Source organism: Ips typographus, linkage group LG16 (assembly GCF_016097725.1).
Source record: "Ips typographus isolate SLU linkage group LG16, UJ_Ityp_2.0, whole genome shotgun sequence".
NCBI classification, from domain to species: Eukaryota; Metazoa; Arthropoda; class Insecta; order Coleoptera; family Curculionidae; genus Ips; species Ips typographus.
Genome location: NC_138437.1, coordinates 8,696,270 through 8,713,907, shown reverse-complemented (window position 1 = coordinate 8,713,907; position 17,638 = coordinate 8,696,270). Strand labels below are relative to the sequence as shown.

The 17,638-nt window shown below is 34.9% G+C and overlaps 2 protein-coding genes across 3 annotated transcripts; both read left to right on the top strand.

The window, feature by feature from the left end:
• The first annotated feature begins 118 nt into the window (after positions 1–118).
• Positions 119–1,958, top strand: LOC145738617 (protein SHQ1 homolog). The gene has a single exon (XM_081993492.1). The coding sequence runs from the start codon at positions 255–257 to the stop codon at positions 1,584–1,586; it is 1,332 nt and encodes a 443-aa protein (XP_081849618.1). The 5' UTR covers positions 119–254; the 3' UTR covers positions 1,587–1,958.
• A 229-nt stretch (positions 1,959–2,187) lies between these two features.
• On the top strand, positions 2,188–14,343 carry LOC145738684 (BTB/POZ domain-containing protein 7). 2 transcript variants are annotated; one of them, XM_081993647.1, is made up of 7 exons: positions 2,188–2,772; positions 5,364–5,639; positions 6,135–6,523; positions 6,732–7,123; positions 7,993–8,250; positions 9,035–9,218; positions 9,291–14,343. In XM_081993647.1, the coding sequence occupies exons 2-7, from the start codon at positions 5,395–5,397 to the stop codon at positions 10,196–10,198; spliced, it is 2,376 nt and encodes a 791-aa protein (XP_081849773.1). In that variant the 5' UTR covers positions 2,188–2,772; positions 5,364–5,394; the 3' UTR covers positions 10,199–14,343. The 2 variants fall into 2 exon arrangements, with proteins under 2 accessions (XP_081849773.1, XP_081849771.1); XM_081993645.1 differs by having other exon boundaries at positions 9,282–14,343.
• The last annotated feature ends 3,295 nt before the right edge of the window (positions 14,344–17,638 follow it).

The window sequence follows — 17,638 nt, the reverse complement described above, 5'->3', positions numbered from 1 at the left end:
ATACATACCCTATCCAAGCGTTTTCCGTCAATTGTCAAAAAAACGCCAGCAACGCCACCCGCACGCTAGCGGTAGCGTCATGCATCACCGCATTGTCATTTGTCCAGATTCTCCCTCCATTTTGTTTCACATTCTCTTTTCATTTTGGGTTAGCAAAGTTAGTGTCTGCGTCTGCGTGAACTTACTTACATAAGACCCACGTGGGATTTTGTTTTCATTTAAAACCTTGTTAAGAAGAAATCTCAGAAGCCAAAATGAATCAGCCACAGTTTTCACTATCCCAAGACGAGAATACTCTGACTATTCATATTCATAGTCCAAACTGCAATCTTGCCAAGCTGGAAGTAGCTTTGAATGATGAGGATACCTTTTTGTTCAGTTGCAAACCTTATTTCTTGAGGCTTACTGTGCCGGGAAGCATTGTAGAAGACGAGAGATACAAGAGTTCATTTGATGAAGGGACAAGTAAGTTTACATTCACTTATGGCAAAAAGCATCCTGGAGAAGAATTTTACAATCTACAAATAATCCCTGCACTGTTTCCACCAAAAGTGGGAAATTCCTCTGAAGCTTTAATACAAGTAGTTCCAAAACAAGTTGGTATTTTTAGTGAGGAGGAGTCCCACATTGACTTAGAAAAGGAACAAATTGAGTATGATAAAGGAGACTATCGCTTTGGTTTTGGCCAGATGATAAAGCACAAATACGCATTGGGAGAATTTTTCTCTGAGTATGAGGATACTTTTGCAGTTGACCCAAGAGAAGCTTCTGTTAGAGAACGTCATATCGTCAGAATTCAGATTGAACAAGGCAAGTTCAATGTTGACCATTACCTTGCTGACCTTCATGACTTTGAAAATATTAAAGCTTTAATTGACCTAAGGAGCCCCTATGAAAATAGTGAGATTGATCTTTTATTCCAATGGACAGAAAGGGAGACAAATTTCCTTCGTGAATTAGAAACACCACCACAATGCTTGGTCCATGAGCAAATTATTTATGGCTTTCATGGCCTTGTTGAACTCTTGTTTGCCTACTGTTATGACAAAAGAATAAACCAGTTTGAGGAGTGCTCTGAATCAGCTTGGAACATCAATACACTTGCTGCTTCATTGTGCTGGCTTGATGTCTTCAGAACCCCCAAAGATTCCATAACAACAGGATTTAGAAGGACCTTGATCTTCCCACTATACCGCCACTTTGACTTAAGCTACAGAGTGTTTGAAGATCTCAAATGTCTACTTTGTCTTCCTGAAAGGCATTTAACTAGAGCTTTGATTGACATGTACTACATCTTTCAAGGAAGTGATAAACACATTTTGAACCAGATTTTCATCAAGGATTATCTGCTCTTTGTCATGAAGTGGGATCCAGAACGCTGGAGAAGTGTTGTCGAAGATTACCTTGACTTTGATATTCAAAAGGATGATGTGGGGCTCAATCTGGTGCAAATTGAAGAAAGTTGTTTGCCGTGCCCTATGATGGCTGGTCTGAGCCTTGAAAATGGAGCAGATAGTGATGACTGCTCTTCTTTATCTGAGTATAGCTCAGATGACTCTTCAACTTCTTATGAAAGTTTAGTTTAATGTCAATATCTGTGTTCAAATAGCATTTGAATGTTTTTTTAGGTTTAGTTTACATTTCATTATTTATGTTTGTGCAATACCATTGTTTATTTTTGTCTAATGTATTTGGATAAGTTTCATATTACTGGTTCTCACATTTTTGACATTAATAATATTTGCAAAGTCCAGCTTAGCTTTAGTATGCAATGTAAGAAACATGGCATTTGAAAGTTCCTATTATGTATTTTAGTCTTAGGTTCTTTAGGTTTAGTATTTTTGTTTGTAAATTAATCAAATATTTTTTATCATTTAGTCTGTAAGTTCCATTGGTGCTAACAAAATGTGAAAATTTGATGTAGTTAATAAAGGTAATAATAAAGGTTTTTTCTAAAATTGTGGTCTTTATTGTGTTGTCCTATTCCCTGGAATCTGAGGTTTTGAAAATGTATTGTTGCTTTCAAATTAAGTATGCATACCATTAATTTCCTCCCTGGTTTTGTTTATTTTACGTGAATCAAAATTTACCGCTCAGATTATAGATGGCACCACCATACTCATCTATTCCGTGCAACTGTGTACAGATTTCTGTAATTTGTCGTAAAACATCAATATAAAACGTCAAAGTCAAAAAACTTGATATGATCAAAACAATAATTTTTATTAAATAATAACAGAGTTTCTGTGTTTGTTAATTAAACAATGGTGAACAAATGTATGAGACAAAACGCTTAATATTTGATTTGGGTTGGATTAAAAATGTCGAGAATTCCAAATATAGATAATTGCAGTGTATGCAAGATTGTCCATTGATTAGCTGCTGACTGACTTATTTGACATTCCGCCAGTATACACGGTGAATTGTGAAATGAAGTTTGTAGCACTTACGTCGAAGCGAACTTTAATTTCCGGGAGACTGGAGTGTTGTGAATAAAATCAGGATTAAAGAGAAATCAGTGCGTTTCATATGTTGTGAAGTTCCCAATAGACCAAAGACAGTAGTGGCCCCTTTGGGTTTAGTTTGTTTAATGTCATGCAACTCGCACGCTGCACCAAGGAGAGATATGTGTTTATGTGGCACAGATAATATTGTTTTTCACTTAAACGGCATAAACATGGCTACTATCGTATTTTTTTAAATTAAAAGTGATGTTGGTGGTGTGGAACTACAGGGAATTCCCTCAGATTACAATGATTTATCCTTGCTCAGGTATTTATTTTCACCTTTAATGTTTGTTTTCTTTGTCACCCTCATTTAACTAGGACACCACAAGGGCTGTAGCCTTTGTAGCCCAATACTGTTTATGGAATGTTTACCACGCAGAGCCTGTTATTGAATTAGTAAACACCCCTTTCTCATTAAGAACTATTTAATTTGTTACAGTAAAGGCCCAGGTAAACCCTTTATTTGAGAAAGTAGAGCAGTTAAAAGCCAAACATCAAAATCATACATCAGTTTCCCACTTTTTAGCTTGAAGATTCTCTGGTCATAATTTTGTCAACACTTATTATCAACCAGTACTAATAAGATTTGAAAACAACAAATGGAATGTAAATCACAGGTGAATTTGACCTTTAAAAGTAATTTCTGAATTTTAAGTGTCAAATTATTTCAATATTGGTTGCACAAAAACATTATTACAACTGATATGTTGATGTAATCATAGAATTCAGCTGCAACCATTTTGGGAGAATGTTTGATTATCACATTCAGTAAGTCATTAAAATAGTTAAATTTTTATTGAAGTGGAAAGCTTATACATATTGTGAAGGTTTAATGTCAAAAATATATACTTTAATCAGTGGTAAAAGTATCAAATACTAACCTGTGAAGGGCTATTACTGACATTATTTAAATAAGTTGACACAGGTGGGTTTATGTTTATTTAAGTTTAGTATTCAAGGAAACACCAATTTCATGTTTTAAACATGTAAACATATATACATTGTATTTTTTTACTAGACAAGGAAAGATAACTAATTTAATATTTATTAGATCAATCTAAGACATTCATGTTTGTTGTTTCAGAGCATATTATTTGGTTCCAACACAAATTTTGTGGCTGACAGATTTATATCTTAACCTGGTTTTTAGTTATTTAATTTTTAGTTCATCATCTGATTACTCTGATTTCTTATACCTAATATTATTAAGTTTTTTACTCCTAATTTAACCCTAACATTTAATACTGGTGATTTGTTTAGTAATTTTATATTTTTGACTGAAACCAATGACATGAAAATATAATTTCATTATATTAATTATTTGTTATTCTAAATTTGCAATGAAAATGAGTCATAAATTTATCAGTGATTTCTAGAACACTATGAGTATCAGTTACTGCATTCATTGTTCAGTTATTTCTAGATAAACAATACTAATCACTCATAAATACAAAACTATTTATGTCCTAGTATGAGGATGAGTCAAATGCATTAACCCAAATTGATTTAGTACCAAAAAATTAAGTGTATTTATAGATTATAGAAAGGCTGGAATATATAAAATCAGAATCAATGGAGATTCAATCAGGTAATTTGTATTTTAAGAATCTAGCCTATAGATTTACAGCAAAAGATGTGTTTTATTACAAATGAAATGTTTAAAGGTGCAGTTTGAAAACCTATAAAGCTTCCATTTAAGCCTCCATATATTTTATACAGACTTTAAAATCTAGCTTAACAGATCTTACATTCAATGCCAGAGAATTAATGAAAATGTGAAAAACAGCCTCACCCACTTTGAAGCAAACATAACCAGAATAATTTATTAACAATTCTGTTGACAACATTAATTTTGTTGCTAATATCCATCTTGATCTTGTGTGCTAATACTCAATTCCTGTCAGGGTGTATTTGTCCTTCTAGAAATTCCCCACCCTCACCTAACTGAAAAACTTCAAGGTGACATGGTTATTAAAATAAAAAGGTTATCTCAAACAAAAAACCACAGTCTGAAATTAATTATTAAAGTGGCCTTTCTTTCAAAAACCTACTTTCAGAGAGCAGTCTAAATTGGGGGTGCTTTTAACACATAATTCCAGTCTGGCTTTTTTTGTGTTTTTAATTAAGAATTTCTTTGGCAAACATTGAAAAGTCAACAGAGCGATCTTTTTAAAAGTTGCGACAGATATTAAAAGTAAGCTTGGTTGGTTACTAACTCAAACATCCTTGAGTTTCTGCTCAATTTATTTAAAAATTGAGTCTTTGAAACGTGCTTGCGCCTGTAATTGAAATTATTCAGTGGAAGTTTGAATTAATGGTTGACAAACAAATTGGAAAGAAGTAATATCTGCCTGGAGTAATTTGATTCTAAAACTAATATTACTCAAACCAGATTAAACTTTGGTAATGGGCAAATTTGTTGTACAAATTATAAGTTAAACAGCCCTAGTTTATTTGTGTAGTTGGAGATTTCTTAATCCCTTGCTCACTAATAAGATATGCATTTATGGTTGGTTTTTCTGTGGCTAGTTATCAATGTATGGATCAATATTTATCAACTTTTTGATTGTTATACCTTCTCGGATGTGGTTATAAATTTAAAGGTATTACTTATTTGCTTCATAAGACATTTAGGCTTTAAATGCTTATATACACTTAAGTAATTAAGGAGGAACGTCACAGATAAAAAATGCCAAGAAAGTAACTTATGTGTATTAGGAGTTAATCCCTTAAAACCTCATTCCATTTAATAAAATAAAATTTGTTGACCTTAAAAATAATGACAGTTATCACGTGACTGATTTATTTATATATAATGTCAATTGTCAAACTAATGTATTTTTTTTTTAATTTTAGGACCAGTCCGCTCTTTCAGAGGCGGAACGCCATGAGCATATTCGGCTGTTTGTTTCCGTGTGCCCCGCAGTTAAGCTGGAGGAGCGCCATAGAGAGTGAGCGCTGCATGTCAGAGCGAATGGGGGCCAGTGCGTCGGCGTCGCAAGGGGCCGATGGATTGGGGCTCAACCAAGGCCTAGGGTTACCTCCGGGTTTAGAGCCTCCCGGTTCTCGAGAAAAGAAAAAACGTGTTACTGGATTTGCTACGCTTAAAAAGAAGTTCATTCGTAGACGACGGTTGGTACTGTTGTTAAAATTTTGTTACGACTCGTGTTTTGATTTTGTATGTGATGATTCTTGGACAAATGCATTTTGTATGTAAGCATATTTCTAGTGTCTAACCAGAAACACAAATTTAAACTCTCTGGTTAGAACTTATTGTAATATTGCATACCTGTTGAACATTTAGATCTATTAACAGTTTATCCACTGCACGTGTTTACGTTGCCTAATATTTTATTTTCTATTGACAGTTCACGTTGTCCCAAGGTAAGTTGGTTATATAAGTGTTATACTTATTTACATGAGTATTCAGAGCTGCTGGATCCAGATGGATTAATACAGTTTCACTTGACAAATCAATCCAACCTGAAACTCGTTTTTTGAAGTAAAATTTATTTGTACTTTTTAGCTTTCTGTCTCAGCACTTCACACTTAATTTAACCAAAAATCATCACATACAGTCAGGTATCAGTTGGATCAAACTAAAAATTGAATTGGTTTTTGTTATAGGTCGTCTAAAGCTTGTGATCATGGTAGAATTCTAAGGGAGCTAGTGTCCGATTGGAGTCCCTTAGAAATATCTGCTTTATTGGAAGAATATGAGGCTCTTCAAGCCCTCAAAGATCTCTGTGTTCAAGCCGAACTGGCTAGACCACCAGCGGCCACTTTTAAACAAGACTTATCAGCGCTCTTCGATTTTAAATACTGCACTGATGCTGACTTGGTGTATCGAGGAGCTTGCTTTCCTATTCACCGGGCTCTCGTGTCGGCCAGATGTCCTTACTTTAGGGATCTTTTGGCTGGGTGTCCCGGATATGGCGCTCGAATTTGCTTAGACCTTCGATCTCCTTCAGTGGACGTCCAGTTGTTTTCGGCTTTGCTTAGATATTTATATACTGGTAAGTGCCCATGTGAATTGAAACTTAGAAGGTAATCACTATCAATTGGGTCCATGAGTAATTACTAGGGAATGTAAAGTACAAATTAAAATACGAAGATTATTTTAGAAAACATGTAATTCCTCATATTTTGTGTTACAGCATAATATGTACTTTCTCCTTTACTTGTACTTAACTTTTTAATTATTAAATATATGTGTATTTTCAGGTGATATTTGTCATCACAACGGCAACTTAGACTTGAATCTCCTTAGAAGACTGCGGGAGGAATTCGGATCTCCCAATCCGTTAGAAGACGACTTGCGATATCTCCTCGAATCGGGCGACCACGCAGACGCGGCTTTGGTGTTCACCGAAGGCGCGGACGGTCCGCTTGGTCCACGGCCTGATTCAGCTGGTTCGGAGTACGGGTTTAGACCTAGATTGGAACTGCCCTGTCACAGAGCAGTACTAGCTGCGCGGTCACCGTTTTTTAGATCGCTGTTAGCTCGACGCGCCCGTAACCAAGAGGAAAGACAACCCACTCGAATTGTTTTGGATGAGGGTGTTATTCCCAAGAGATATGCTCGAGTGCTTTTGCACGCCGTTTATTTGGATCACGTGAGTTTTATTTGATACAAATTAGACAATTTTGAGAAAATTAAATCATGGGCTCCTGAAAAAACGGTAATTACTTCTAAAGAAAACTTAAACCCTGTTAAGTCGCCTTGACGTTTTATGTCATTATTTTTCTATACTTTTAAACAGCATAAAACTTAAATATAAAAATACTTAATATCGTTGTGAAATTTTAACTCCTGGCAAGGAGGCGAGTGTCACTTTGTAAAGGTCTTAAATCCTCTTTCACCTGGAATTTTTAAGAGCTTCTTAGACTTGTCGGGTGCTCTTAAAAAGTTCAGATTGCGGATAGGTAGTTACAAGCTCTTAAAATATTGAGTGGGAAGCACTTTTTCTTCTTACAGTAACTAAAATCTCTGGATTTTCAAACTGTATACATAATCTGAAACTTTCTAAGAAGCCGTTTTAATATACCCTTAATAGTAGAGGAAATTTAAAACTACTTTACAATTTAAAGGGATTAAACCTGCAAATATATGGACTAGACAAAGACAGAGATTTTGTCTGAAAAATTAAAAATATGTTAAGCCGTTTTCACCATTACATTGAATAGTCTAAATTCCTACATGACTTTATTGTAGTGTATAAGAACGTGTACTTCGTGACACTGGAGTCGATTTCTCGTTCAGATAAACGTTAATGTTAATCCGCCTACGAAACAGCGGTGTCTCTGCATCAAATTTCGTCTAAATCTTTTACTCAAGAGAAGTTGAAGCATGTTATATTAGCCTATAAAGCAAAATTTATAGGATTAGTTTAATATTCAGAATGACAAGTGACTGACATACAAAAATTGTGTGATTTATTAATATACAGCTTATTGGTTGTTTATAGAACATCATAATTTTTAGGTTGATCTGAGTTTGATATCGCGTGGAGGTTGTGGTGGTGGATTGGGGGAAGCGCACGCTCTTGCGCATACAGGACGGGCAAGACCTTCCCCCTTAGAAGAAGCTATGGAGTTGTACCAAATAGGGCGATTTTTGGAACTGGACATATTAGCGCAAGGTTGCGAGGATCTTATATTGGAAGCGTTGTCTTTGGACACATTGCCTGCGGTTTTGCAATGGTCTAGTCAACCGCATGGTTCGGCTTGGGTACATCGACAGGTAAGCTTACTCCATATTTTATTTTTGTTACTTTTTCCTATATCAGAACTGAAAACGGTTTTTTTCCACAACTTTAACCTTTGTAATGATTCAAATTGGATTTTATTTGTTGAAATTTTGTTATAATTTGCTGATTATGCAGTACTATAATTGAGTTTTCATATACGTGCAACTTTGTTTAATATTACACAGTAAAATTACACTCTTATTTAAAATAAACACACGTTATTTCAATTAATTTAACTAGATATTTTAAATATTTGTTGTAATAGTCCTAGTTTAACTAATGAACCATTATTTATTTACCATGTAATGTGCTAATGTTGAAAAATAACAAATGCAATATTTTCAAACCAAAACAAACTCCAAAATGTTAATGAGTTTGGTTTTTTTGCTGTTTGAACACTGATCAAAAGTAGGTTATTTACCATATGAAAACAAATAATAACGAATTATTCAGTTAAACTCCTACGAGAAATATCCTTGAAAATGGAAATGGGAATTGAGATAGCGGAATGATCACAGTTAATAAGATCCCTTTCCTTTACCATTAGAGAACTTATCATTTTAAGTGGCTTACATTTTCTTTCTGTATATTTCGCAATTAAATCAATACCGATGACGTACGTTGGCTCTTTTGAAAATAAGTCTAGGAAGATAACTTAAATATCTAAAGATGGCATATTTACTTGAAAGGGATGGAAACTAAATGTATTCATAATACCTTATTTGTACCCTTTTAGACACAATGATTCGTTTTTATTGATAAATGATGGGATTATAGGCTCTCCACTTTCTCCGTGAAGAGTTTCAGCCAGTCTCACAGTCTCCAGTGTTCTATCAGCTTGACAAGGAGCATATAATCGAAGTTCTAAAAAGCCCGTTTTTACAAGCCAGTGAACTTGAAGTACTGCAAGCAGTCTTGAAGTGGGGAGAGCACGAATTGATACGCCGAATGGAAGATCGAGGTTTGTATTTTATTTGTATTGAGGTATAATAGTTTGATTTGATTGCATTTTGGATTAATTAAGTGTTTTCAGAACCTAACGTGGTAAGCCACACAGCACACTCTGTAACGAGAAAAGGCGTGAAAAAACGTGACTTAAGCGACATTGAGTTGAGAGAGATTTTATCAGACTTACTGCCCTGGGTTAGGATGGACCACGTGCTGCCTCCAAATAGCGAAGTACTGATACAGGCGATCCGTAGAGGCCTGGTGAGTACTCCACCTAGTCACATGATTGGAGGTGAGCGCGAAAACTTGCGAGTCAACGCTTGGATTCGTGGTTCTAAAAATAACGGGCTTTTCGTGCAACCTCGATTGTTTATCCCGTATTACGATGAATTGAAAGTCCTGGTGGAAGACCAGTTAGTTCAAGAAGCGGAAATGTTGCGTGGTAGGCGCGTTCGCTGTGGCCCGGATCCGGATATCTCTTACATGATTGAAACTCGCGGCGGTTCTTCAGGAGTGGATGTTTTGGGCGGTGCCCCACCAGTACCTGATGCAGGCGCCTTGAATGCCATGTTAAAACGCGAGCAAAAACTCAGACAAGCTCCCGGGTGCCAGTTGGCTTTAAGCATGCCATTGAGTAGCCGGGTAGAGATCGGCCGACAAATAAGACTGCGGGTAGTTAGGGAGTTTAATCTCCCTGATAACGTGGCAGAAGCCTTAGAAGCTTATCGCGTAGGCACTCAGACCGAGGAAGGTTCTTCTACAGGACGAAGGAGTCCTGCGAGGCGGAGGTTGGCCACTCCACCTCGTCGGATGCAAGAACCTCCAGATCGATTACCGGATGTCGCGATGGGTCCTTCGTCGTTGGGACCACCTCCGGCTCCTTCCGAATTACGTTTAGATTTGGGAGACGGTCCCCCTCCGCGTTCCGCTTATCGGCTGTATCCACCCGGACCGACTTTTGCTTCGTCCGCTCCAGTACCTCGTTTCTTATAAGATCGATAAATGGTAATTGTTTCCCCTTCCTTATTTTTTTGGTTGTTCATGTACTTGTTACCTTCATATTTCAGGAAAGCAAGTTGAATAGATTTGATTTTTGATTTTTAATTTCAGTGAAAATTAATATAAACTTAGTTTGAAATTCTTAAGCATTAATAAATTCGATTTAACTTCTTCAGAGTTACAAATTGTTTTCTGTAGTCTCTATAGCCTGAGGCTAATAAAACAAGATTGACTTAAGCATAAACAGTGGTTAATAAATGACGTAGGAATACAGTAGTTACTGTCATGAAAGTATTTTTGACTTTTGCATAGAGCTCTGTTGATGACGAAGAAGTTTTTCCACTAACCTTATTAAATGTGGAAATTACAGTTCATTAAAACTTTTAGAAAATAATTATTACTTCAATAAATTTCATTCCCTTAATTTCAGTTGCTACTTAAAATGCATTTGACGGGCCAGAAAGTAAATAATGTAACCGTCTTCCTTGTTAAGCAAGGAGGACAGTTACGTCATCATCTGTGCTTGTGATCTGTTGGATGTTGGGTTTTCAAGCCTGTCCTTATTAATTTAAAAAAAAACAACTTTGAAACAAAATATGACTTTAATCCACAAATTAATTTTTGTGTGTGCCCATTGTGTAGCATTGCTATGGAGGACCAAATATACTTTACTAGCAATTTCGGGCTCTGTTTTGATCTGAGACAATATACAGTGCGTTTTTTTTAACGCGCAACATAGGATTTTACGTGTTAAATATTTAAGCCCATGTTAGACCATGTAGTTTTGGAACTACAAGTGTAAAACTTGACGGGTGTGTGTTTAGTACCCTGAAGCTTAAGTAAGTTTACCAATTCGGTCTAAAAAGTGTTTACAAACTAACGAAAAATCATCTTTCCACGCTCCCTGTATGCATGGTACTTGTTGCTTCTGATACTGGTAGGGCAGGTAGCAGGTAGAGTGACATATTTATTTATAACGTCAAAAGGGCATTTTATAATCGTTTGGGATACTGTTTGGTTTCAAACGGAGGTCACTTTGAAAATTTATTATAAAAAATACTTCTTCTGTACTTAATTCTTGATATAAAGTTAATATTCGCATTTTGACCACCCTGTTTTACTTTCTACACCAAATTTTACCTGCTACCTGCCCTACAAGTACAAAAACAACAAGCACCTAAGATACATACAGGCAGTATGGAAAGATAAAATCTTTTCGAAAAAAGATGATTTTTTGCGAGTTTTTAATCACTTTTTAGACCGAATTGGTAAACCTATTTGACTTCAGAGTACAAAATAGTCACCCGCCAAGTTTAACACTTGTAATTCCCGTAAAATCCTATGTTGCGCGCTAAAAAAACGCACTGTATGTATGTAAAATTAAAATTATTGCTTTAAATAGAGAACAAGTGAGTTTTTCATATATCACTATTATCACTACTCTTTACCATTCAGACTTGAGAGTGCTTATTGAGCTTAATTCTAATTTGGGTTGTGTCAGGGACCATTTTATGTACAAAAAATAATCTCTCTGGGTCATGCAGGATGTTAAAAATAACAGTAGTTAAACAATGTTTTATCAATATTTGTGGGTAACATGTAGAACAACCAAAAAATAACTTTCTCTAATAAAAGTGTTCAAATAATCAAACTCTGTTAAGCTACTCATCCGTATAAACTAAGTACACATTTTCGAAACATTTGATGTAACTCGTATAGAAACGTATAGTAATTCATTTTTAACCGGCTAAGAATATATCAAGAATCTTGTACGGGGTGCCAAATAAGTAGTGCGCCCCGACGTAAATGTCCCAACTGTATATAAATATATAAATATATATTTAAAAAAATCTGTTGCGGTAAATCTGTGATTCTCTCTGAAAAAGTCGTAATTATTGATTGATAATATTTAAATCTGATCGGATTATACGTTGTTATTACTCTATCTTAAGGATAATTGTATCGTGTGTGGACCAAGAGTTTGCTAGATTTAGCATAAAATTACGAAAATGCTTGCAATCTGTAGGTCGTATTATTTTGTAGAGTTGCGAGTTTTGAAACTTTAGTGCTGATCGACACTAGGAATAGACGTTTTTCTTAGTGTTAGAAGAAAGTTTAAAAACTTGCCCCATTGATGTTTATGTATAGGGTGATTCCAAACTACGGTGCATCTTTTCAGTAAGTGAGACCACTCACCAATATTTGTCAATCATTCAATGATATTAGACTCCTACACAATAAATTGTGTCATTCTACTCTATAATCAAATAGTGTTAAAGTTTAGCTATACATCCAAACAACATTTACTATACTCTGAGAAACTAAACACTATTTTGTGTCTGTAAGTCTGCTTATGAGAAAGAATATACCCTAGTTTGTTATAGAAGCACCCTATAAACTCATATAGAGTCCAGACGGCATTTTTCTGTATCAACTATACTCCAAAGTAAACATAGTAGGTGTTCTTAAAAAATACTCTCCTGAAAGTGGTCCTCAACATCCCACGCTGTACAAGTCTAAACGTGACGTATAAAAATCTGTATTAATGTACCTGTGTATGTTGTCTTAGGTGTTGCTATATTACTGTTGAAGTTGTACATAATAATCGTCGAGCAGGCTTTGTTTTTATAAGTTTAAGTTTGGATGGGAACTCCTTATCTTACATTGATGAAGCCTGAAGTTAATTTTAGCTGTCCCTTGCGCTTTACTTTTGTACATTTAATTGGTTTGTTAGCAGCTGTCCAAACTGAAACCAAAAATTATCCGCGTAATAACAGTTTTCATCAAATTGTACCAAAAAAGACTGGTTGGACAGTTGGTCGAGTTTCATGTCGCTCTATTAAGTTGGTGCAATACGTACTTATTCCATTGTATTTATAATTACGATTTATATGGCGTACGTTAAGTTAATCGAAGTAAGTTTAAATCGTTTTCTTTTACTTATAAGCAGAGCGTCGATTGTTTCTGTTATTTTTGTAAATTTTATGTTTTAGTGGATCGACATGTGGAAAGAAAAATATAACTGAGATAATACGTATATGTACTGTACTATATATATGTACTCGTTGCTTAAATATTCTGAACTGATTTCGAATGACTTTTAAGAGTACTTAAAGATCAATTTTTCAAGATGCAATTTACTTAGAAGTCTCCTTGCGTCAATAATAAGCATATGAAGATCAATAATATAAAGAGATTTCGTACTTTACCAATTCAGTTTCTGGTCAAACACCGCGTTACTTCTATGGCGTCTTGATGTTGCTTAACCTAATCGTAATTCGTGTATGGTGGTTGTGAAGGACAACGAAGCCATTTATAACTAATTTTACGCGGTACTCTTATTTTGATTAAGTTCACGATCTATCTGTGATTTTTGTTGCTATTTGAAGTTTCATTATCTTATTAGGGGCTGTGCTCCGTCTCCATTTTGTGATATGTATTTGTAATATACCTTTTGTAATCTCGTTCTCTTCTCTTATTGCGTACACATATATCGCTGTCGTATTTTAGTTAAAAGTAATTTTTAAGGCGACATTATTATCCTATCGTCATTGGGTCTTATCAATTGTATAACGAAATCATTTCGTTTTTTCTTGTGTGAGAAATGTGTTCAAGTAATTACCGAACTAACGTTAGTAGATTTTGCTTTAGCCCTTGTATCAGTAAGTCAAGTCAGGAATTGGTTTATTTCTCTCTGTATAGGTAAACTGAAATAAATTGGCGATAACCTATTTGCAGTACTTTTTCGAAACAACATGTAACAGTATCCTGTTTAAATGACTGATAGCGTATAGTGATGGAACTGTTAAATGTATATATGTATTAATTTACATAATAACTTAACAACCTGACTTACATATATTTTTAAGCAACAATTTATTTTCCGGTCTGCAGCTAAACACTCAAATATCTGTAAGTACTCACTTTGTCTAACTTCAAACATGTTTCCATTAAGATATTAACCATTCATGCCATTGTTGATAAAAAGCAGTCGCGTACTGATTCCACATTTGTAGTAGCCCTGTTTTGCGGATGGCCCTTAATTTGTTGCTTGTACACTTCAATATTGTTACGCGATACGTTAGTTGTAGCTTTAATAATTTATTTATCTCTGTAAATAAACATTACCTATTATTGAATCTGAGTTTTATTTGATTAACTACCTGCGTATTAATAGAGCTGATTTTTTGTTTCAGTGTTAGTTTGAGTGTTGAAGTACTCCTCCTATTCTGAACGAGTTAATTTATAAATCGCGTAAACTTTGATATACTTTCAACTTGAAAAAAAAATATTTTAGTTGTTTTTCGAAAAAGAATATCAACCACTCTGTAAGTTAATAATTTATTGGGCTTCTATCTACGGCTTCAATCATCAAGCCTTAACGTAACAAAATCACAATTAATAAAATTGAAATCATAAAAATGAGGTCCCGGTAATTGCTTGTTTAATTACTGTTAGATGAGAAAGTGTGGGTCTTTGTTTTGCATTTGGTAAATTATTATATTAATCTTGTTCTAGATTAAATTGTTATTTAGGTAGTATGGAGTACCGTTATTAATTTGTTATAGGTGATCGGAAGTATCGAAGTGATGATTCTTTGAAGTTCATATTAACTGTTCTCTGATTTGATTAGATGAATGAGGAATTGTTTTAATTAGTGGCAACCAAATTAACTCTTTGAAAAGTGACCTCTGGCGTTTTGGACACCATATTTCCTAGTTTATTGGTGACTTTTAAACTTTTTTACACAATTTTGGGATCTATCATAATTTAAATATGCAAAAACTGGGGCGGCTAGATAAGGATTGTCTACTCAAAATCATCTAGTGGAAGTTACTGGGGTTATACGGACAAACATACTCTTCGGCACTCATCTTGTCTTTGTTTTTAATTTTTCTATTACTACTCCTTATTTTGGTTCCTGGCAAACTTTTCCAATCATATCAAGGTTTTGTCCCACATATTTTTAAAAGAAAACACATTAAGTGTTTGAAATATATGTGTCCTATATATGTACGAATTAAACTTTTTCCTCCTTCACTTTGGGTATTTTATTTAAAATAAATTGTCTAAATTAACAAAGTGGACATACATGATGGACATATATTTATTTTCGAATTCACGATGAGTCTACGTTTGGAACTTTCATAATCAGAACATTTGGAAGCGTATTTGAAAAATGTTCGAAGCGATTAAACTTTTATCCGGTGTACGGGCGAACGTAATGGTAATTTCGCATTATCCCACGGGAAATAAATTTTGCTGGATCTTCGATATTTTTTACACAGCTATTATTAGCAGCGTTGACGATAAAATGGCCTCGACAAGAATGAGAAGCATTTATTTTAAGACAAGACATCCCAGTTTTTGTAAATGTATTTCGGATGCCTCTGCGAAGAAACACAAACGATGATATATTTATTTGTCGAAAAAGGTTTTTGATCTTTTTTCTTTTGATTCGGACGTTTTTCAGGTGCGAGAATTCATCTTCCTGTTTCCACCTATACGTAAACCGTCCGACGGAAGCAAAATCAATTTTCACACGGCTACTTAGCTTCATTCAATTAATCTTTAAATTATTCGCCTGACTTACAGTGTATACTTCTTCCTTCAGCAAGGAGAAAGGCCTATATGAGGTTTTGAAGCAAAATCTTATTAGCCGGTCTTGCGTTTGCAGTGATGATAATACTTTCATATATGCATAAAGGTAGGATTATACGGCCAGTTATTGATACTTATATAAATTAAAATTTAGTTTCTTCCACTGTACTAAGCGAGAGTCAAAAATTAATCTTTATTAAACGTTACTCGATGAGTAATAAAATCTGCCATTAACATATTTTAATTATTGCATTTGCATTATGAGCGTACCCGCGGTTTCTCTGCTAGTACCTTCGAGATAGTCAGGTACCGTACTGTGGCACAAGCATTTTACGATACTGCATTCCAAATTCCATGTCGAAGATGCTTCCTAACGTGAAAGTAGTATTTCTCGTTGGCATGTAGGTTGATGATGGTTAAGACTGCATTCAGAAGAATGTATATTGATTTTGGTTTCGCAAATAGCAATATACTCACACGATACAAATTGTGCTACAGTTGTTCATTAACAGAAGAAATATTAAAACATCACATGAAATATGCAAAAACTGTTTTACTCAACACAAGCCAGTCCCCCTGAAATGTGGGATGATTAGTAAATACGAACATATAAGTCTAGTAAAAATGTCTGTTGTGAATCCTTTCACTTTCTTGTGGATTTGTGTGAAGATGACTTACGCAAGGATGGACATTTTTGGAATTTCCGCGTATCTAACGGCTATGTAGGTGTCGAATAGATGGTTCGCTTCTACTGATGCACCCATAAAACGGTTACGAGATTGTCGACTTTCATTTCTAATATTATTACATTTATACCGCTAAACTCATTGCGAGGAACAAACAATTACACAACTAAAGTTTACTTTTTCATCACAGAAATATGGGTATAGATTATTCAAAACCAAAGCTATTTTTTCTTTTTCATCTTTGTGTTATCTTCTAACAGCAACCACAAAAATCTCTCTAGTGGCAAACTAGTAAATCTTGTCTCTCAGTAATAGCGGTACACGTATGGCATCTGCCTTAAAAAAACCCTATCCGAAAGTTGATGGCCACTTAAGTAGTCCTAATGACTAATAAAATTCTAATCCCGTCAGTGTTTAGTTTTGGTACTTTTATCTCCGATATTCTTTAAGATGCAGTTCCGCCGTACTCGACCAGAAACCAGAATTATTATTTATGGTAACACTTCGATAGAAGGTTGGAGTGCGTTGTCTAGGTGAATTCGACCTTCTTGTTCCTTTCTGATTAGCCTTATCCGGTGCTTAATAGAAAAATGCTGGTCCCCTATGCACCCAGTTTTTGCATATTGTATAAGTTGGTACGAGTACTATTAGTTATATTTTTTAGATGCTAATTGCAATAAGGGCGGCTATTTAAAAATTTATAGTCGTGTGTACACTGAAAAACTCATATAACTTACCTATATTAATTATTTCTTCTGTTGAAGAAAAATGGGTGGGCTTTCATAGATTAAAAAAGACACTTGGGTATCTGCAACATGTTGACAGCAGGCTTTCAAATAATAATAATAATTAAAATTCTGGTGTTTTTCGAAAGACGTTTGCCGGTAACATTCAGTTTCACGAAAATGGTTCAAAAAGCGGCCTTGGGTTTATTAGACACCTGGACCCTGCACCATGTGTTTTCAAAGGGCATAATAATGTGTCCATCTTTCTTTAAAGTCTACCTGGACCCTTAGGGGAATCCTAGCAGTTGGCTTTTTAATGTACCTTTCTAGGAATTGTGCATTCTGTCAGGAGGTATTGTTACATTGATTTTTGTCGGTGTAATAATAGGTGACTTCTAAAGATAAAAGTGAAAGACCATATA